Source organism: Oncorhynchus masou, chromosome 23 (genome assembly GCF_036934945.1).
Source record: "Oncorhynchus masou masou isolate Uvic2021 chromosome 23, UVic_Omas_1.1, whole genome shotgun sequence".
Taxonomy (NCBI): domain Eukaryota; kingdom Metazoa; phylum Chordata; class Actinopteri; order Salmoniformes; family Salmonidae; genus Oncorhynchus; species Oncorhynchus masou.
Window position 1 is genome coordinate 54,233,778 of NC_088234.1, and position 22,871 is coordinate 54,256,648.

Sequence of the window (22,871 nt, forward strand, 5' to 3'; positions counted from 1 at the left end):
ACATTTTATCCATTTCAAATCCAGGCTGTACAGTCAAGGGGTGTGAATACTTTTTGAAGGCACTGTACGTACTCAAATGGACAGCTTTCTCAAGTACTGCATGTTCTGTGTGTGTCTAGCTTGTCTAACTAGCTAACTGTGTATTAACCCCCGGTGAATTCACATTACTAGGAGGGTTAAGAAGTTTTTCGATGCTGAAAGTAATAGATTTACAATAGAACAAAACATTGTGGGAGAAAGAGCTTCATATTGATTCCCAGTATAACGGAGTAAGAGCTTTAATGTACAGAACAGCAATAGGTTGGTTAGTGCAGTAGTGCTGTTGAGAGATATTGGTAAAGCTGTGTTCCCGTTGAGCTGTGTGAAACCATCCATTATGGATGTTGTGTCTGTGGTCTTACTGCAGAACAGATACCCTTTGGGGACACCACTGTTTCACAGTAGAATAATAGAGAGCTTGCATTGTGTTTGGAAAAGGCAATATCAAAAGGTAATATGTCTACAGTGCTGTACAATTTGTCTGAGGGCCTCTTTATTGTCTTTTTAAAAAATGGATCTGTGTCGTAGTTCTATTTAATGTGAATGTTTTTCTTTACCAATAGTAGGTCAGTTTTGTTCACTTAAGTAAACTAAAACCCTTACATAAATGAGGCTCTTAGTGTGTAATAAATTCAAGGTCATTTAAACAATAGAGCAGGTTTCCCCAAATGCTATTTCGATTTTTTGGGGGGTTGTCTGTCAAAAATACAAAAGCAAATCAGTGATTTTTAATTTTGGAAATCTGTTCCAAAGTATTTCCATCCATAATAGTGAGATATATGTGATCGTATACAAATGTAAGCAAGGTTTGAAAAAATTATGTTTTAGTCAAGTATTATACAATATATACTGCACACAAGAGTATGTGGACACCCCTTCAAATTAGTGGATTCGGCTATGTCACCCACACCTGTTGCTGACAGGTTTATAAAATCGAACACACAGCCATGCAATCAACAGACAAAAATTGGCAGTAGAATGGCCTTACTGAAAAGCTCAGGGATTTTTGTTGGGAGAAACCCAAGAAATGGGTTTCCATGGCCGAGCAGACGCACACAAGCCTAAGATCACCATGCACAATGCCAATCATGTGAAGCTCGCTTCCATTAGACTCTGGAGCATTGGAACTGCTTTCTTTGGAATGATGAATGAAGCTTCACCATCTGGCAGTCCGATGGACGAATCTGGGTTTGGCGGATGACAGGAGAATGCTACCTTCCCGATTGCATAGTGCCAACTGTAAAGTTTGGTGGAGGAGGAATAATGGTCTGGCTTTTTTTCATGGTTCTACTAGGCCCCATAGTTCCAGTGAAGGGAATCTTAATACAGCATACAATGGCATTCTAGACGATTCTGTGCTTCCAACTTTGTGCCAAAGGTTTGGGGAAGGCGCTTTCTTGTTTCAGCATACAAATGCCCTCTCGCACAAAGCGAGGTCCATACAGAAATGGTTTGTTGAGATTGGTGTGGAAGAACTTGACTGGCATGCACAGAGCTCGGACCACAACCCCATAGATCACCTGCGGGATGAATTGGCACGCCGACAGCGAGCCAGGCTTAATTGCCCAACATCAGTGCCCGACCTCACTAGTGCTCTTGTGGCTGAATGGAAGCAAATCCCAGCGGCAATGTTCCAACATCTAGTGGAAAGCCTTCCCAGAAGAGTGGAGGCTATTATAGCAGCAAAGGGGGAACCAACTCCATATTAATGCTCATGATTTTGGAATGAGATGTTTGACGAGTAGGTGTCCACATACTTTTGAGCTTCGGTCACTTTGCAGTCTACAAATTGTTTGCAATTATTTTCGCCCCCCTGACCATCTGCTAAAAAAAATCACTCCCCAGCTGAATCTAGTTGATGAACCATTCCATAGAGCAACACATTTTACTTGAGGTGGCCTGAAACTAAATGATGAAACAATCACATGTTTAAAAGACTAACATTTTAAGTATGATAACAATGTTATGTCATTCTCCATAATCTCATGGTTGACTGCCGCCACAACCATTGAAGTCAGGTGTTATGTAATTCTCATTATACAGTAATATACATGCTCTCAGTTAGGCCTCCTCATGTCAAGTGATAGCAGTACTTAACAGAGACCAGATAGATTTGCGCTAACCATACTCACTCAGTACAAACCATTTCCATTGATTACATCACATCATTAATCACTGTTATTGATCTTTTAACAGGGAAAAGCTTGGACCAGAGTGTGCTGCACAGTGCTGTCCCTAAGCCCCAACGCTATGACACCACGGTACCTCTCCTGCTGGAAGGGAGGCAGCGCAAACCACTCAGCCAGCTCAAGTCCAGGGTAAATATTCATAAAGCGGCCACTTAGCGGCCTTGGCTAATGCTAATAAGCTGCTCCTACTATAGCTCAGCCAAGCGCAGATGCTAGCCTGCCTGCTCACTTGCATCAGGTCTCCTGTGTTGTTCCAGTCGTGAGCTCCTAATAATTCCCCATTTCTGTTTATCCTCGGCTGATTCTCCTTTCTGCTTTTTCCTCAAAGCTCGCTCCCCACGGCGTTGAATGGCCCCTCTGTTGTTTGTTTAGTATGAGCTAGGCCCTGAGGCTCCACACACTGTGAAATTATTCCCCCAACTCGCCAGGCTCCTATACTCTACAAATCAGCAGTGCATGAAAAGCAACATTTTGAAATGGTTTACCACTGGCAGAAGACTGCCTTTTTTCCCTTAAACTGTCTGGTTTTGAAACAAAGTCAGGTAGCAACCGGATTTGAAACCATCTAACCATTGACTAAAATGTATTGGAAGGGTGAGCGTAGTTGCAGATGGCTAGCAAATGCACTCTAACACTTGTTATCCTTGACATACCAGAACTGTAAGCAAAGATATACAAGACCTATTATACTTTCTTTCTATGAACCATGTGTAATGCCTGAAATCCATTGAGTTATTAAAACCAGGTAAATCAGCACATTTAATCTCTGCTATTACATGGGGTCTCTAACCAATTAAGCATGTTCTGTAATTGAGTATCTGGTTTTAGGGTATATTAGGGTAGCTTCAGATGGGGAAACCCGATGCGTTCAGCCCACTAGGACTTGGGGAGAGAAATACATTTTTGAAATCCGGGATCCCCCACCTTCACCATAGGGAAACCATTCCCGACAAGGGAAACGCGTGGGTGTTGAATAGTACTCCCAGAATATTTAAAACAGCCATGGCTTTCCAAGATTTATCCCTCAGATTATACATGAGTGGATAGGTTTTTCCTAGCTGGAGGAAATACCACACCCTCTGAGGGGGTGGTTTTTTTCTATGTTAGTGTCTCAATTACACACTCTCCCTGAATGCTGAGCTTGTGCTTTACTTGGCTGACATGGGGAGGGTATTAGCAAATCAACAAAATCTCTGAAATGAGAAGGAGTCATGAGAGCTGCCAGTGATGCACCAGTAATTCATCAGAATGTGTTATATTATAGCTTTGTCTGGAACAATGAAGAGATTCTAGTTATTTAGTTAGGACAGAGTTTTGGTGAAAGTTAATTACATTTTATTAGAGAGGTATTCCATTGTCATGACACTACATAATCAATTGAGTTTGACAACAATGTGTATTTGTATAGCTCACGAGCCAGCTGTTATAGCCATGTTGACCATTCCAACATATTATTGAGTTTAACAATGATTGAGTTGGTTATTTTATCAGAGATGATACCAAACTCATTTTTCCTTCCACCCCTTTAGTTTTTATTGAACTGTTCTCGGTGCCACAAGAAGTAGCAAGCCAACATCTTGGTGGTGGTGAGTCAGGACAATTGGGTGATGACCTGACATGAACCGCCCTGCCTTCTAAACCACAAATGGACCCACAAACTATACAACTCTATGCACAAGGACTACTTTTAACAATTTCTCCTGAACATTTTACAAAAACACGTTCACTTGAAGATCAGTGCAGATACAACAATTGTAACAGAATGACGGCACCAACAGCACAAACCGTCATTTGATTACCAAACTTTACATCTGCACAGTTCAAGTAAATATGTTTTTGTAAACTTTTCTGTGGACATTGCTAAATAGTGTTGTATGGTTTGTTTAGCTTTGCAGTCTTTGGTTTTTGTTTGGCATACATTTTACAGTGAAAAATATGAGTCTCAGTATCACTCTGTTACGATGGATTTGCCCTTATCTGACTGGGACAAAATACTGGTTGTTCTGTCTCTGCCTGTCTATCTTTATCTCTGCCTGTCTATCTTTATCTCTGCCTGTCTGTCTATCTTCATCTCTCAAGGTTCTGCCAAAATGCCTGGCTGCTTGTCTGTGTACCTGCTTCTACGTGGGTAGTAAAATAGTTCAAATGACAACATGACCTTTTCCTAGCAGGAGGCTCTCCATCCCCGTGTGTGTGTGTGTGTGTGTGTGTGTGTGTGTGTGTGTGTGTGTGTGTGTGTGTGTGATACAGTATATGATAGCCTGTCATAAACTGTGCGACAGACAGAGATCCCCAGCTGCTGTCAAGCCCCCCTTTTCCCATGGGCCAGTTCGGTCATAACTCATGAGTGTTAAAAAGGCAGGAGGTCTGGGGAAATTAGTGTCAGGGTCATAACTCATGAGTGTTAAAAAGGCAGGAGGTCTGGGGAAATTAGTGTCAGGGTCATAACTCATGAGTGTTAAAAAGGCAGGAGGTCTGGGGAAATTAGTGTCAGGGTCATAACTCATGAGTGTTAAAAAGGCAGGAGGTCTGGGGAAATTAGTGTCAGGGTCATAACTCATGAGTGTTAAAAAGGCAGGAGGTCTGGGGAAATTAGTGTCAGGGTCATAACTCATGAGTGTTAAAAAGGCAGGAGGTCTGGGGAAATTAGTGTCAGTCAGCACTGAAATATGCAGATAATCATCAAAATGTTGTTCTTGCACTCAAGGAACAACACTGCATGCTCTGCAAAAACAGAAACATTTTTGCTGTTGATTTCTGACCACCATCAACCTGACATGGTAGATTATTGCTGTAGACCTAAAGTGGAATTTTATTATTTCATGTTCAACATTAGATCATTTTTTTTACATTACTGTTGATCTTTTATAAACGTCTCTAATTTTCTGAATGAACAGAGTCCAGTTTTTAACCTAACTATGGGAAATCATGAAAGGTACTAACGGAGGTGTCTATGACCTGGTCATCCTCGGATGGAGAATTAGTAACGGAGAGGCACCATACATACACTAAATCAGATCAAATGTTATTAGTCACATGCTCCGAATACAACAGGCGTAGGTAGGCCTTACTGTGAAATGCTTACTTAACTAACAGTGCAGTTTCAAAAAATATGGATAAGAATAAGAGATAAATGTAACAAGTAATCAAAGAGGAGCAGTAAAAAATAACAATATATACAGGGGGTTGCCTGTACAGAGTCTATGTGCGGGGGCACCAGTTAGTTGAGGTAGTATCTACAGTTGAAGTCGGAAGTTTACATTTGTTGTCCTTAAGCCATTTTGCCACAACTTTGGAAGTATGCTTGGGGTCATTGTCCATTTGGAAGACACATTTGCAACCAAGCTTTAACTTCAAGACTAATGTCTTGAGATGTTGCGTCAATATATCCACATAATTTTCCTGCATCATGATGCCATCTATTTTGTGAAGTGCACCAGTCCCTCCTGCAACAAAGCACCTCCACAACATGATGCTGCCACCCCCACAACATGATGCTGCCACCCCCGTGCTTCACGGTTGGGATGGTGTTCTTCGGCTTGCAAGCCTCGCCCTTTTTCCTCCAAACATAACAATGGTCATTATGGCCAAACAGTTCTATTTTTGTTTCATCAGACCAGAGGACATTTCTCCAAAAAGTACAATCTTTGTCCCCATGTGCAGTTGCAAACCATAGTCTATTTTTCTATGGCTGTTTTGGAGCAGTGGCTTCTTCCTTGCTGAGCGGCCTTTCAGGTTATGTCGATATAGGACTCGTTTTACTGTCGATATATATACTTTTGTACCTGTTTCCTCCAGCATCTTCACAAGGTCCTTTGCTGTTGTTCTGTGATTGATTTGCACGTTTCTCACCAAAATACATTCATCTCTAGGAGACAGAACGTGTCTTCCTTCCTGAGCGGTATGGCGGCTGCGTGGTCCCATGGTGTTTATACTTTCACACTATTGTTTGTACAGATGAACGTGGTACCTTCATGTGTTTGGAAATTGCTCCCAAGGATGAACCAGACTTGTGGAGGTCTACAATTGTTTTCTCCGGTCTTGGCTGATTTATTTTCATTTTCCCATGATGTCAAGCAAAGAGGCACTGAGTTTGAAAGTAGGCCTTGAAATACATCCACAGGTACACCTCCAATTGACTCGAATTATGTCAATTAGCGTATCAGAAGCTTCTAAAGCCATTACATTTTTTTCTTGATTTTTCCAAACTATTTAATGGCACAGTCAACTTCGTGTGTGTAAACTTCTGACCCACTGGAATTGTGATAAGTCAAATAATCTGTCTGTAAACAATTTTTCGAAAAATTACTTCCGTCATGCATGAAGTAGATGTCCTAACCGACTTGCCAAAACTATAGTTTGTTAACAAGAAATTTATGGAGTGGTTGAAAAACAAGTTTAAATGACTCAAACCTAAGTGTATGTAAACATCCGACTTCAACTGTACATGTAGGTAGAGTTAATTAAAATGACTATGCATAGATGACAACAGAGAGTGGCAGTGGTGTGTGTGGGGGGGCAATGCAAATAGTCTGTTCAAAAGTTTGGGGTCACATAGAAATGTCCTTGTTTTTGAAAGAAAATCAAATTTTTGTCCATTAAAATAGCATCAAATTGATCAGAAATACGGTGTAGACATTGTTAATGTTGTAAATGACTATTGTAGCTGGAAATGGCTGATTTTTTTATGGAATATCTGCATAGGTGTACAGAGGCCCATTATCAGCAACCATCACTCCTGTGTTCCAATGGCACGTTGTGTTTGCTAATCCAAGTGTCTATCTTCTTTTGCCCATCTTAATCTTTTATTTTTATTGGCCAGTCTGAGATATGGCTTTTTCTTTGCAACTCTGCCGAGAAGGCCAGCATCCCGGAGTTGCCTCTTCACTGTTGACGTTGAGACTGGTGTTTTGAGGGTTATGTTTAATGAATCTGCCAGTTGAGGACTTGTGAGGCGTCAGTTTCTCAAACTAGACACTCTAATGTACTTGTCCTTTTGCTCAGTTGTGCACCGGGGCCTCCCACTCCTCTTTCTATTCTGGTTAAAGCCAGTTTGCACTGTTCTGTGAAGGGAGTAGTACACAGCGTTGTAAAAGATCTTCAGTTTCTTGGCAATTTCTCGCATGGAATAGCCTTCATTTCTTAGAACAAGAATAGACTGACGAGTTTCAGAAGAAGTTCTTTGTTTCTGGCCTTTTTGAGCCTGTAATCAAACCCGAAAATGCTGATGCTCCAGATACTCAACTAGCCTAAAGAAGGCCAGTTTTATTGCTTCTTTAATCAGTACAACAGTTTTCAGCTGTGGTAACATAATTACAAAATATTTTTCTAATGATCAATTAGCCTTTTAAAATGATAAACTTGGATGAGCTAACACAACATGCCATTGGAACACAGGAGTGATTGTTGCTGATAATGGGCCTCTGTACACCTACGGAGATATTCCATTTAAAAAATCTGCCGTTTCCAGCTACAATAGTAATTCACAACATTAACTATGTCTACACTGTATTTTTGATCAATTTGATGTTATTTTAATGGACCTTTCTATCAAAAACAAGGACATTTTATAAGTGACCCCAAACTTTTGAACGGTAGTGTATGTGCTCATCAAGAAGTCAGCTGTCATGGCTAGAGTCCAGAGCTTTCCCTGGTCAGGTTACGTAGTCAGGAAAACAGGGCCCTAGTCATGACAACCACCAAAGCAATGGATCTGGGAACTGGAATCCCTCTTACTGGCCATTTCCCAGCATGCCCTCATACTTCCTGTCCAGTATGTGTCATCCGTGCTGGGTGTCCCGTCCCCTCACCTCTGGTGTCCTGTGTTTGTGTTCTAGAGTCATCCTGCATCACTGAAGCTGGTGGTGGAGGCGGAAGGTGAACAACTGGTCCTGGCACTAGAAAAAAACCAGTAAGTCATCATTCTATATTTCACTGCACATCCTAAAGTCCTACATCAGACCTTCATCACTACAGGCATCTTGGCTTCCAAAGGAATATGGATGTTTTGGGGGCTAGTGAAATGGTTTGTTTTGAATTTGGGAAGATACAAGTACATTAACATATGGAGTAAACAATGATCAGATGTGTTGCTTTTCAACTAGCATATGCTGTGCCCATGGCTGTAGTAAGAGCTATGGGAAACGATTCTACAGTATGAGGGCTGATACAGTTTCATGGAGGGGAAGAAATATTTCACTTAACAAATGTCGAGGCACTTTTATGGTTTAGTCTCTCTGAAGAGTTGAGTGATGATAGTTGATAAAGAATGAGGGTGAAGTGGACTCGAGAGGTTGTTTTTTTCTCTCAACACCTTTTTCTCTTCCAGACTGTGGAATATAACACCAGGCATGTAAACTGGGAATCCTGTGGAGTATTTGTGAAATCAACTGCATATATACACACTGTTCATATATATACAGTACAAGCTAAGCATTTCCAGAAGCAAGGAGACTTGGGCCAGGTATTAGGTCTGAAGCAGCCATAGGCCTTCACGTATTTTATACTTGGCTTAATCATTGCGTTTGCATGTGTAACTTACACTCCTTGGCTTGGACACTGTGCAGGAGACATGATCTCCCTCCAGTTAGTTTAGTCTGCCAGGTTTGATGGACCACCATAGATGTATAGACTAGACCAGTAGGGATAAGACCCCTGAGATCTATCAGATTTCACTGCAACGCTACTGAGAGAGTACATACACTTTGACATTAGGATATTCTCATGGATTTTGTGTACTGCACTCACTCCCATCACTCATTTGAAACACACCCACTATAAACATCAAAACTCTGATTTTCCTCATCACCTCACTTCTACTGTCCAACTTAATATGTGTCCCTGACAGAATTCCCACCACCCTATTCCTAAAAATAAAAAATCCCACCCAACTACCCTACCCGCATCGCCAACCTTGGTGACCCGTGTGTCAGCTGTGAGAGATAAGCCAGCCCTTCCGTCTGTCCTCCTCCCTGCCTCCCTCCAGATGTGTCCGCTGATGTCTGTCTCACATCTGTACCCAGACACAGGTGGTGTGTGACCTCTGCATGCTCTCTGTGTGTGCACTGTGCGGGGTTGTACCCTCCCTGCCTTCTCTGTAGGATCAGGAGTTAGGAAGAACCTCTGAGCCAGCACAGAGTAGTAGTTTGCTCTCTCAGTTTGTGGTGTATAACACCACAATATGCTGCTAATGTCCACTTAATAGCTTTCAGTGTTAAGTGTGAAGGTTATATTATCCTAAGAAATTAGTTTAACCAATAAATTAGCTGCACTGTAGACAGACAGATCTAAGCGACAGGTAGAGCAGGAAGTACCCTGAAATGTATAGAAATTCTGGTATGCATTCTATAAGAGTTTGTGTTTTTTTTGGTTTTCAGTAAGAGTGAGTTGGTCAACTGAATTAAAGGACCTGTTTAGTAAGTGGATGTGTTCTGGGCTGAGTTATGCAAGGTTTACTTTAAGTGGTGGGTTTTTTACAGAGTTCTGCTGAGTCCATAAGGTTTCCTAATTTGGTTTTCCTCAAGTGCACACCTGGTCCAGGGCCAATCTGAAAAGATCTAGCTCTACCAAAAGTAAACAGAATAGCAAATCTAATTAATAAACCAATATGTTAGCTAACAGCCCTCTGACCCAACAGTCTGGCCTAGAGCAAGTATAGAGCTGTTCAGGCTGTGTGTTTGGGCAAGAATGCGTTTGTTCATTGAATATCATCAATAGATTGATTCCTCTATCCTCTCAGCTAGAAGCACTCACAACCTGTGTAGCATTAACAGTATTGTAAGACCAACTCAGTGGCCTTGTGGTTAGTGTCTGTCCAGAGATTGGAAGGTTGGGAGTTTGATCCCTGGCCGAGTCATACCAAAGACTATAAAAATGGTACCTGATGCATCTCTGCTTGGCCCTAAGGAGATAGATTGGGGGAAGGCCCTGTGATAGACAAGCGTCTTGTCCATGGGGTGTACTTGTACATAAAGCTGCCTCATGCTACAGAAACAAGAGATACTCCTTTGAGCTGTTCTGGCTTGCACAAGCAAAGGCTACTTCCAGTTATTGAGTCTCTCTAAAGTAACAGCCCAAGCCTACTTCAACTTTTTCCTTTGGTTTCTCCTGGAAATATTTGACCCAAAAAAGCGGTCAATTTGGAGTTGGACCTGCATGTTCTGTCTGAGCTTGATGTTGGCTCTCTGTCAGCTCTGTACCTGAGCAACAGACTGAGAAATTAGGCTGATGCATCTGGCCTCATTGGATCCTGGCTTTCATTTATTCCCATTTCTGTGTTTAGTCTTTTGGAGGGTGTGTGTATGTGTGTGTGTGTCTGCCAGCGGAGCTGTTTTTATTTATTCAGTCTGAGTGGAGTGCCTCCCAGCTCCTGAAGCAGCACCCACCGGATCATTGTTTCAATGTATTCAAGGCTTCAGATATAGATTTTTTTAATGGAATTTTCTGTCATTAGTCAGGAACAGAGTGAAAAATACAAGAAACTCACAACGGCCCACACTGCCATGCAGACACCAAGCTGTGTAAAAACAAAATGGATCCGATTATGCAAATCATGAAGGACAGGGTAGTGAGAGGAGTCTTACACTTGGCTTTGGTTATGTCAATACTTTTTGATGAAGTCTAGACCTTAAGATGCCAGTTTTAGTCGCTCTTGATGGCAAGGGCCTGAACAATTGCAGTTTTCAGGCAATACATGACTACTACAAGCAGTACTGAGACTATAGAGAAATAGAGTTCTGAATCCATAGGGGGACTCAAAGGTCAAAGGTGATAATAGCCGTGATCTAGAGCATGTTAGACAGTCCTATGAGACATTACACTGATTAAAGACTGCAACGGTAGGAAGAAAGAATGTGTGTGTGTGTGTGCGTGTGTGTGTGCGTGCGTGCGCTACCTGGTCTCATAGACTAGACGTAACGTAGTAAATGTAAATCCGAGGACACTCAAATTAGTATGATATGTGACGTTTGGTATGGTTACATAAGACAGAAGGTTACTTAACCTGTTACATCTATGGGGGCGCTATTTCATTATTGAATAAAAAAAAACGTGCCCGTTTTAAGCGCAATATTTTGTCACAAAAAGATGCTCGACTATGCATATAATTGACAGCAGGATTTTTGAGGCTCTGTTTTTCATTGTCTCCTTATATGGCTGTGATTGCGCAAGGAATGAGCCTTCCCGATCTATCGTTTCCCCAAGGTGTCTGCAGCATTGTGACGTATTTGTAGGCATATCATTGGAAGATTGACCATAAGAGACTACATTTGCCAGGTGTCCGCCCGGTGTCCTCTGTCGAAATTGGTGCGTCATCTTCAACTGCACGTCTTTTTCCAAGCGATTCACAGAAGAAAGTAGACTACCACGAACAATATATCAATGAAGAGATATGTGAAAAACACATTAAGGATTGATTCTAAACAGCATTTGCCGTGTTTCAGTCGATATTATGGAGTTAATTTGGAAAACAGTTCGCCGTTTTGATGACTGAATTTTCATTTTTTTTTGGTACCCAAACGTGATGTACAAAACGGAGCGATTTCTCCTACACAAAGAATCTTTCAGGAAAAAGAGGCTATAAATAGGATCCCGGATCCGGGATTGCTCGACGCAAGAAGTTAAGGCAAGAAACAAAAGGAGGGTGGTTGGTCAGGGTGGATGGATAGGACCCAAAGGTTGCGTGTTCGAATGTCATCATGGACAATTTAGCATTTTAGCTAATTATCAACTTTTCAACTACTTTTTAGACTCTTTGCAACTACTTGGCATGTTAGATAACCCCTCCCCTAACCCTAATCTTAACCATTTAACCTCTAGCGTCGAGCAATCCCGTATCCGGGAGTGTAATCATAGCCTCAAGCTCATTAGCATAACGCAACGTTAACTATTCATGAAAATCGCAAATGAAATGAAATAGATATATTGGCTCACAAGCTTAACCTTTCGTTTACAACACTGTCATCTCAGATTTTCAAAATATGCTTTTCAACTACACAAGCATTTGTGTAAGAGTATTGATAGAGTATATATACTCAATAAGAGTATTGATAGCTAGCATAGCATTAAGCCTAGCATTCAACAGGCAACATTTTCACAAAAACAAGAAAAGCATTCAAATAAAATAATTTACCTTTGAAGAACTTCGGATGTTTTCAATGAGGAGACTCTCAGTCAGATAGCAAATGTTCAGTTTTTCCGAAAATATTATTTGTGTAGGAGAAATCGCTCCGTTTTGTTCATCACGTTTGGCTAAGAAAAAACCCCGAAAATTCAGTCATTACAACGCCAAACCTTTTTCCAGATTAACTCCATAATATCGACAGAAACATGGCAAACGTTGTTTAGAATCAATCCTCAAGGTGTTTTTCACATATCTATTCCATGATAAATAATTTGTGGCAGTTGCCTTTCTCCTCTGAACCAAATGGAAAAGTGCACGCAGCTGGAGATTGCGCAATAATTTCGACGGAGGACTTGGTAGCGGACACCTGGTAAATGTAGTCTCTTATGGTCAATCTTCCAATGATATGCCTACAAATACGCCACAATGCTGCAGACACCTTGGAGAAACGACAGAAAGTGTAGGCTCATTCACAGCCATATAAGGAGACATTGGAACACAGCACATTCAAAATCTGGGGCATTTCCTGTATGAAATTTCATCTTGGTTTCACCTGTAGCATTAGTTCTGTGGCACTCACAAACAATATCTTTGCAGTTTTGGAAACGTGAGAGTGTTTTCTTTCCAAAGCTGTCAATTATATGCGTAGTCGAGCATCTTTTCGTGACAAAATATCTTGTTTAAAACGGGAACGTTTTTTTATCCAAAAATTAAGAGCGCCCCCTATATCGAAGAAGTTAACCTAACTCCTAACCTTAACCCTAACCCCTACCTCTATCCCCTAGCCTAGCTAACATTAGCTAGCTAGCTAATGTTAACTACAACCAATTGGAAATTCATAACATATCATACATTTTTGCAAATTCGTAACATATTATACATTTACATATTTGTTCATATCATATGAATTGTAATTCGTAACATATCATACGTAATTGATTATGAACATCCACAAATGAATACATATTATACTAAACGGAACATATCATACGAAATGGAGTGTCTCGAATTTACGTACAGAATAATATGAAATGCTCTGAGACCAGGTTGATGTGTGCCGGCTGGGTTGAGTGGATTTTGAGAAATTGTCTTGTCAGGAAGAGTTCCGTTTCATACTGTTCAATTTTCCTAGTACATTCATTTGATTCAGGTCATGCTGTACTTTTTGGTGTTGCAAAGCTTTTAGTATGTAACTGCACATAATTTCAGCATTAGGCATCTACAGTAATGATACAGGAAATTCTCAGACAACAGAATAACATTTTAATGTCTCCATTCATTTCTCTTATCTGGGCCAGCTCCTGAAAGATTTGTCTTGAATCCATTCGACAGCTCAGTTGTTGACAGAATACTTTCCCATGAAGACATTTCCTCAAATACTTTTTTGCCAGGAAGGAATAGGAGATAGGGGATCCTTCACAAACACAGGTCACTGTTAAACAACATCATTATGGCTGCCACAAACATCCCCATAGCAACATCCTCCTCAAGACTGTCATGATTAGCAGGAGATGAGTTCAGATGAGGCCCCATATGTGCTGTACCAAACAGAGAAGAGGACTGACAATGTCATGATCCCAAACAACCACCAGTACTAGACTTGGAGTACATCATTAGTGGAGAAGCTCATTGACAAGAGGAAGACCCTGGACAAAGAGAGCGCTGGTGTCCTTAGCTGGGTAATTGGATCTGTCAAATCAGAGATATGTCTTCGTCGTGTGTCAGAGTTATTTCAGTAGCACGGGTCCAGTTGATAAGGAATTAGTGGTTAGCTCGTTCGCCTGTCAACTCTGCAGCATAATGGGGTGGTTTTAAGCGCTCCCTTACAGCTCAGTGTAAACACTGTAATGATTGCTTTCCAGGCAGACTAAACAAACACTACAGCGACCTAGTGACCTGGCAGGTCGCGAGACGAGACAAATACCATGACGATGTCTCTAAGAACAGCACAGGACATTAGCAGCATTGCGTCTCCTTGCCAAGGATTTAATCCCTGTCTCTCAAATGTCCACTATTTTTTTGCTTTCACTCTCTTTCATTCTCTCACTCTCTTTCTCTATGTCTTTCTCACTCTATCCAATCCATCCCATCCTTGGTATGGTCCTCCAGTGGCAGATGAATATGGTAGGAAGAGTGGTGGGTGTGTGTGTGAGGGAGTATATGAGCAGTTCGTCTCTCTAAAGACCAACTCTTTCCAGAACCTTTTCCCTCTACACAGGCGACTTGCGACCTGATTCGAGCCACCAGTGGGGGATTTGGACCAGGCTGCTGTGTCGGGTGCCAACACAGTGTGCCCTCAGCAGTACTCTCTGTCCCCGTTGCCAAACCCCCGTTGCACTATACCAGTCACAATCCATTTGCGTAGCATTGCTGGGTTAAATTGTACAAAACGCTCTTAGCCTTTGGTATGAAGTACATTTTCGTCCATGCGTGCGTTTTAGCCTTAGTAAATACACTGAAGTATATTAGAGAGGATTTGTTGATACAAAGTAATGTAATGCATCCATACCAATAAAGGCTCTGTGACTTTTAGATTGAATTCTTTCCGTTAGACTTACTCTACTCTGCATTGATTAGGTACTATTTCTGGCAATGTCTTGGGTTGTGAAATGGAACACTTGGCAGTGGGTGGCTACCCCATGAGTGTTTGCAGTTGTGCAAGCGTCAATGACAATTCCCCCACTGCTAAAATAAATAACATTTCCAATACAGAATTAAACTGAGTGGATTTGTCTCTTTTCAAATTACATGTGCAGAAGCTTCAGTTATCCCTAAGCTTAGAACATTAATTATTGATAGTCTTATTGCTTCTTGTGGTCTTTTTTAATTTGTGGATCAGAAAGAATGTGAGAAAGTTTAGGGGGCAATACAGAGTGCCCTTGGGAAGAGTTGCCTGCTACTTAAAGGACAAAATAACTAGGGCTGGGAAATGCCAGGGACCTCATGATACGATAATATCACGATACTTAGGTACCGATACGATATGTATGGCAATTCTCACACTTCCCTTGATTCTATATGTATTGTGATAATGATAATGATAATGCGATTATATTGCGATTTGATGTTCCAAACATATTTCTCACTATAATGTCTGCTGCAGAGAGATGAGAGACCATGAGAAAATTTGTTTTGATCAGTCATGGAAATAAAAGTGCTGAAAACATGTTGGCTCACTAATTAAAAAGAAGATGGAGAACAAGCTATAAGATGAAAAATACTGCCGTTTTGGCGCAAGTACAACCGACTAGCGCTGGCTAATGCTACCTAGCAAAGCATAAATATATATAATAATTTTTACTAATCGATACTTGGAGTCAAAGTATTGATAAAATATCGTCCCCATATCACTAAGAAGAACAGAAGGAGGAATCCCTTGGTGTTCAGGGATAAGAGAAGAGTATTCCATTTGTGTATTTGCATGAGGTAGACCTTAAGCCAAGCTCAGACTGGCCCTTGTTCTCTATTCATCTCTCTGTGGGAGTATTTGTCCAGATGGATTGTGGGATATATGCCCTATGTTTCGTGGAGGAGCCATGGCTTTGTAGTCAGCTTTTCTACTGGACATCTGGACAATGGGGATGGAAGAGCTGGACAACCTGTTTACAGCACTATGGGCTATGGCCACTCACAACAACAGCTGATTCGAGCCTCTGGTTCTCCATCTTTTTGGTTGTCTGATAGAGTTCCCTACCGAGGTTACAAACTTTCCTGAAATAACAGATTTTCAGGACTACACAGGGACATGGTTTGTCCTGTCTCTGCAGTGTTGTCAACCATACATTATACAGAACAACACTTTCTCTCAGGTTCTAAGACTGTTAGCTGAGTAGTTTAAGGCAAGCCTCTAACATTCTAAATGTTCCAAATATATTTCAGGCTTACATCCTCTCCTTGAGATTGCTAAAACATATGACATCACCTCTTGCTGCTCCCGTCTGGCTATTTTTAGGAAACAGTCATCGTAGCAAGGATGTTGTCAAGCCACTTAGCAAAAGTGTTTGTGTTGTGTGTGTGCTTTCTTGTGTCTGCATTTCTCATCTACCTGAGAGAACATTTGGTGGGACGTCACCCAATTTTCACTGCTTTTAACCTTACATATATGGGTTCCTTGTCAGGGGTGTTAGCTTGCAGAACGGTTGAAGTCCTGCGAGCATCAGCAGTTTGTGGGTCACGCTTGAGAACATTACAGAGAGTAAGTGCCTTCAAATGAGACTTGGATGTGATGCATTCTCTGCCGTGCCCAACGGCCTCACAGAGCAAACCCCTGCTTTTAAAAATCACACTAATAGATAAGATGTCAGTGAAATTAACTACAGATGTAGAATCTTAATTTGACCACTCTTTTGTTCCTGAGAATTTTCCTGCATCGCAGGAAATGCAGATGAGCTTCGTGATTTACATAAATTCACTGAAAACCAGCACTAAAAAACAGTTCTATTAACAGTATTGCACTTTTCATATAGCTTACTTTTATGCAGCTAATAGCCTAACTGCCGATCAAGTAACATTATGGACTAAACGTTCAAATCATGTTTCTGCAGGATTATTTTGCTGTGACAACATTGGTCAATTTGAGATCCTACATCTGTATTGCTGTGTAGGCAAGTGCAAAACATATGGTAAGTTATGTAGGGCTTTTTCCTTCTCTTGCTTTGGGACTGGGGCGCTAGATGTTAATGGTGAATAATGTTCCTATTTATCTGGATCAGTGGGAAAGGAAGACATCCTGGAGAGTGAAGGAATGCATTATTTTTTTCTGCTACTATAGAGATCTCTGGAGATGGTATGATTTGCATGTACATTATATATTGCATTCACGTGCATTTGTCTCTGACACAATGCGAACATTACAATGTGTCATTATGTTAAATTTCCTGGCCTAGTATATCCGGTTGCACAGCCCAAATCTATCCTGGGTCGACTGTATCATAATCACGTTTCATATGAAGATGCAAGCCTCTTGGCCACCTTTGCCGTCCATACCAAAGTTATAATGAGAGAACACTGTCTTAGAAATTTACAAAAACCTTTAGGGAACTACCCAACGATATACATTACCAGTCATAAGTTTGGACACACCTACTCATTCCAGGGAATTCTCTTTATTTTTTTTACTATTTTCTACATTGTAGAATAATAGAGAAGACATCAAAAGTAAGAAATAACACATATGGAATCATGTAGTAACCAAAAAGGTGTTAAACAAATCAAAATATATTTTAGACTTTAGATTATTCAAAGTAGCCACCTTTTGCCTTGACGACAGCTTTGCACACTCTTGGAATTTTCTCAACCAGCTGCACCTGGAATGTTTTTCCAGCAGTCTTGAAGGAGTTCCCACATATGCTGAGCACTTGTTGGCTGTTTTTTCTTCACTCTGAGGTCCAACTCATCCCAATCCATCTCAGTTGGGTTGAGGTCGAGTGATTGTGGAGGGCAGATCATCTGATGGAGCACTCCATCACTCTCCTTCTTGGTCAAATAGCCCATACACAGCCTGGAGGTGTGTTGGGTCATTGTCTTGTTGAAAAACAAAAGATAGTCCCACTAAGCGCAAATCATATTGGATGATGTATCGCTGCAGAATATTGTGGTTGCCATGCTGGTTAAGTGTGCCTTGAATTCTAAATAAATCACCAACAGTGTCGCCAGCAAAGCACCCCCACACCATCACACCTCCTCCTCCATACTTCACGGTTGGAACTAAACATGCGGCGATCATCCGTTCACCTACTCTGCATCTCACTAAGACATGGCGGTTGGAGCACAAAATCTCAAATTTGGGCTCAACAGACCAAAGGACAGATTTCCACTGGTCTAATGTTCATTGCTCGTGTTTCTTGGTCCAAGCAAGTGTCTTCTTATTATTAGTGTTCTTTAGTAGTGGTTTCTTTAAAGAAATTTGACCATGAAGGCCTGATTCACACAGGCCTCTGAACACGCAGGCCTGATTCACGTCACCTCTGAACAGTTGATGTTGAGATGTGTCTGTTACTTGAACACTGTGAAGCATTTATTTGGGCTGCAATTTCTGAGGCTGGTAACCCTAATGAACTTATCCTCTGCAGCAGAGGTAACTCTAGGTCCTCTTTTCCTGTGGCGGTCCTCATGAGAGCCAGTTTCATCTTAGAGCTTGATGGTTTTTGCGACTGCACTTGAAGAAAATGTAACATTTCTTGACATTTTCCAGATTTACTGACCTTCATGTCTTAATGTAATGATGGACTGTTGTTTCTCTTTGCTTATTTGAGCTGTTCTTGCCATAATATGGACTTGGCATTTTACCAAATAGGGCTGTCTTCTGTATACCACCCCTACCTTGTCACAACACAACTGATTGGCTCAAACGCATTAAGAAGTAAATAAATTCCACAAATTAACTTTAAACACGGCACACCTGTTGAAATTTAAATGCATTCCAGGTGACTACCTCATGAAGCTGGTTGAGAGAATGCCAAGAGTGTGTAAAGCTGTCATTAAGGCAAAGGGTGCCTACTTTGAGGAATCTCAAATATAAAATATTGTTTTATTTGTTTAACACTTTTTTGGTTACTACATGATTTCATGTGTTATTTCATAGTTTTGATGTTGTCACTATTATTCTACAATGTAGAAAATAGTCAAAATAAAGGGAACCTGAGTAGGTGTGTCCAAACTTTTGACTGGTACTGTATATCCTCTAATGAACATTTATTGTGCAGAGAAGAAGTCATAACTAAGAGACCCATGAGAGAAAGAGGTTATTGGGCTAGATCGTGCGTCTGCTGAGGTTATGTGTATCAGATTAGAGCAGCTTTATAGTCTCACAGATCTTTATCTAACATGGATATGTCAATCAAATCACCTGTCTTAACTGTCAGGCGATTCAGGTGATGTAAAGATTATGGGGACTACATGGTTCTGGCTTTGAGCTGAAACCTGTGAGCAAGAAGTGCAAATGCACACAACACACACACACACACACACACACACACACAGGATGGGAAGTGTGGCTCCGTCATCTACCAGATGTGCTTAGGAAAACAAGGAAGTAAGGAAATGCATCACATCACGGATAGAGGGGATTTTACCCATCTGATGTGTAAGGCCTTGCTGAACCTGCATGGGAGCAGCAAATCAAGTGGACAAACAGAGAGAGAACAGGAACATGAGGGATGTTTTATTCAGGAAATAGATAAGCTAACTGGGGATTTGTTTTAGACTTATAATAAAATGGATATGGTCCTAAATAAGAAATGGATGTTCTATTTAAAACAGACAAGAGATTATGAAGGTTCCTGTCCAGGAGATTAATTATGGATGACTTTCAAATATTTTTGCCACATCCCAATCATATTGGACAGTGGACTTCTAGGTTAAAGGTCAGTCAACCCTGAGAATCCTATAATCTCCCCAGTATTGGACTGTGAGAGTCAGATGTTCAGAGTCAGGGTAAATATTTTTTTTAAAGCATTTATTATTCTCCGGTACTGGAGAGGGAAGACAAGGTAGTGAAGCAGGGTCAGGGGTGCCAGAGCTGTTGTCAGAACAATTTACACCTTGCATCTTGGGAACACAATGACCTTTAACCTGAGCCCCTTAGTTACCACAATCCTACTTCCTGTCCATGGTCAGTGTAGCTCCAGTATTCCTGCACGTTTCTTATAGCAATTATGGGCTCTGATTGTGCTGCAATTCTAACACATTCAGAGAGCAGTTAGAATCATTAGGAATGAGGAAGAACTGCGGAATGTATTAATTTCAAAGTAGTTCCTGTATGTGACTTTACATTTCACCCTTAGTGAGTCCATAGTTGACATGTGCCTCTCTGGCCACCACAGCAATGACTCAAAATGCATACTCTGACAGTCCGATCACCCTGATCCTCTGTTTAAGTGGTACTGTGCAGTGGAAGACAACCTCCACCATGTTTCCAGGGTAATGAGGTGTGGGATGACAAATTGGATGATATTATCTTATTCTAGAATCAAAGCTGCATCTGTAAAAACAGAACAGAAGTGTACTTTGGGTGGGAAGGGATTAAGGGGAAGTAATATTGTGTTTTTTTGTTGTTGTTGTTGTATTACAAGTGCTGTCTCGAACTTAAAGGGTTCTTTGGCTGTCCCCATAGGCTGTCCCCACCCTTTGAATAACCCTTTTGTGTTCCAGGGTGTTCGACATGGAACCCAAAAGGGTTCTACCTGGAATCCAAAAGCTTTCTACCTGGAACCAAAACGGGTTCTCCTATCGGGACAGCCGGAGAACTCTTTTGGAGTGTATGTGTGTCATTGCTTTCCGTCATTGGTCCCATCCACCTCCAGTGGTCTGTGTACCTCAGATGTCAATCACACTTTCTTTATGCAGTGCCTCCATGCCTATTCGACCACATGCAAATAATGAATTGTGAAGAGGTGTCAATCTTCACAAAGACAAGAAGAAAAAAGGAATTTAGAAAACAAAGAAGAAAGTAAGTAGAGGGAGCTCAAGGTAGAGAATCTGGATACCACTTCTATTTTCTATTCAGCCCTTTGTCTGTTTTCCCTGAAGAAAAAAAGATATTTGGCAGAACAATGAGACCACTTTGGGGAGCAACCTTAGATTAATTGGAGAGATAGTAACCCACTGACAGTAATATTTGTGTATTTGTTTACTTTGTTCAATGAATAATAATGGGCCTCCTTCCTTTAAGATCCCCAGTCACTCATTAGTTCCGGTGTAAAACTTGTTATGAATGTGAATATGGAAGTAGCTAAAGCAGTGGTTTTGCATCTGAGCAGTGTGCAGTTACTAAACAACGCCTGGGGGTTGTTGTGGATGTGGCTGACTGGAATAAATACTTTGCCAACAAGCTTTTTCCCGCAGAGTTTGTAACAGGCTACAAACACAGGAAGTTAGTTGTCACGTTTAGGTCCTTATGCATCTGAAAGGTTGACTTAATGGTTATTATGTGACTTATGTCACTGTCATCAGCCATTACGGTACATATACATGCCATAACATGAGGTAGCTTACAGTGTTTCTAAAATGTCATGTTTAAGCGTAAAATCTACTGACTCACCATCCCACATGCGGGAGCGTAATCATCGCCTGACACTAATTAGCATAATGCAACGGACATAAATATCCCTAGAAAATATTTCTATTCATGAAAATCACAAATGAAATATATTGAGACACATCTTAGCCTTTTGTTAATCACCCTGTCCTCTCAGATTGTCAAAATATGCTTTACAGCCAAAGCTAGACAAGCATTTGTTTAAGTTTATCGATAGCCTAGCATAGCATTTTGTCCAGCTAGCAGCAGGTAACTTGGTCACGGAAATCAGAAAAGCAATCAAATTAAATCGTTTACCTTTGATGAGCCTCTGATGTTTTCACTCACGAGACTCCCAGTTAGATAGCAAATGTTCCTTTTTTCCAAAAATATTATTTTTGTAGGCGAAATAGCTCCGTTTGTTCTTCACGTTTGGCTGAGAAATCGTCTGGAAATTGCAGTCACGAAGAATATTCAAAATTAGCTCCGTAATATCGACAGAAACATGACAAACGTTGTTTATAATCAATCCTCAAGGTGTTTTTCAAATATCTATTTGATAATATATCCATCGGGACAATTAGTTTTTCAGTAGGACCAATTGTAGTAATGGCTACCTCTGTATTTTACGCGAAAATCTCTCTGGGGGCATCAGGTGACCACTTGCGCAATGTAGCCGCCTACGGCTATATCGCCTGCAACATCAGTTCTGTTATACTCACAGACAATATCTTTACAGTTTTGGAAACGTTAGAGTGTTTTCTATCCAATTATATGCATATTCTAGCATCTTGTCCTGACAAAATATCCCGTTTACTACGGGAATGTTTTCTTTCCAAAAATTAAAATACTGCCCCCGAGTCACAACAGGTTTTAAGGCCTGAGCGGGTGTGGTATATTGTCAATATACCACGGCTAAGGGCTGTTGGTGCTGACATCAGTCCTGTGTCTTTAAAAAAATTGTAATCATTGATTTAAGATGACCATTACAGATATGCACACTGGCCCCCACTACAAAAGGGAAAGTTGGAAGAGCTGCAAAATACTTTAACATAAATGAAGAATGTGGATCTTAATAAACTTGTAAGTATTGGCATCTGTGTATTGGCTCAGCAACCACAGTAGTCCATGTAGAAAGTTGTGTCTGATGCGAATAAAAACATTCAAAAGCTTCTCAATTTAGTAGTTTAGTATTGCTCCATAGATTTATTATTGCCTTCTGATCTAAGCAGTGATGTCACGGATATGACATCATATGGATTAAACTAAATGAAGCATCTAGCCTATGCAAAGGGGGAATCCTATACAAATATCCATAATGGAATGTTCCAAATAGATAGAAAATATTCTCAATATTAACAAATATACAAATATTCACATAAATAATTATACTGTAATAACTTAAAATAGCAAAATACTGTTTTCTGCATTATGGCTCTTACAATCTGTGAACCAAGAAGATTGATTTAGTAGATTATCTGTAATTATCTAAAGAGTAATGTTTCTA

At 40.7% G+C, this 22,871-nt stretch overlaps 1 protein-coding gene across 2 annotated transcripts in view; it reads left to right on the forward strand.

The window, feature by feature from the left end:
• LOC135511054 (disintegrin and metalloproteinase domain-containing protein 12-like) overlaps positions 1-22,871 on the forward strand; it is a 155,140-nt gene that overhangs the window by 50,692 nt on the left and 81,577 nt on the right. For both annotated transcript variants that reach the window (XM_064932538.1, XM_064932539.1), the window contains exons 2-3: positions 2,236-2,357; positions 8,066-8,139. In XM_064932538.1, the coding sequence (XP_064788610.1) occupies positions 2,236-2,357; positions 8,066-8,139 (196 nt within the window). The remainder of the gene's footprint in view (positions 1-2,235; positions 2,358-8,065; positions 8,140-22,871) is intronic.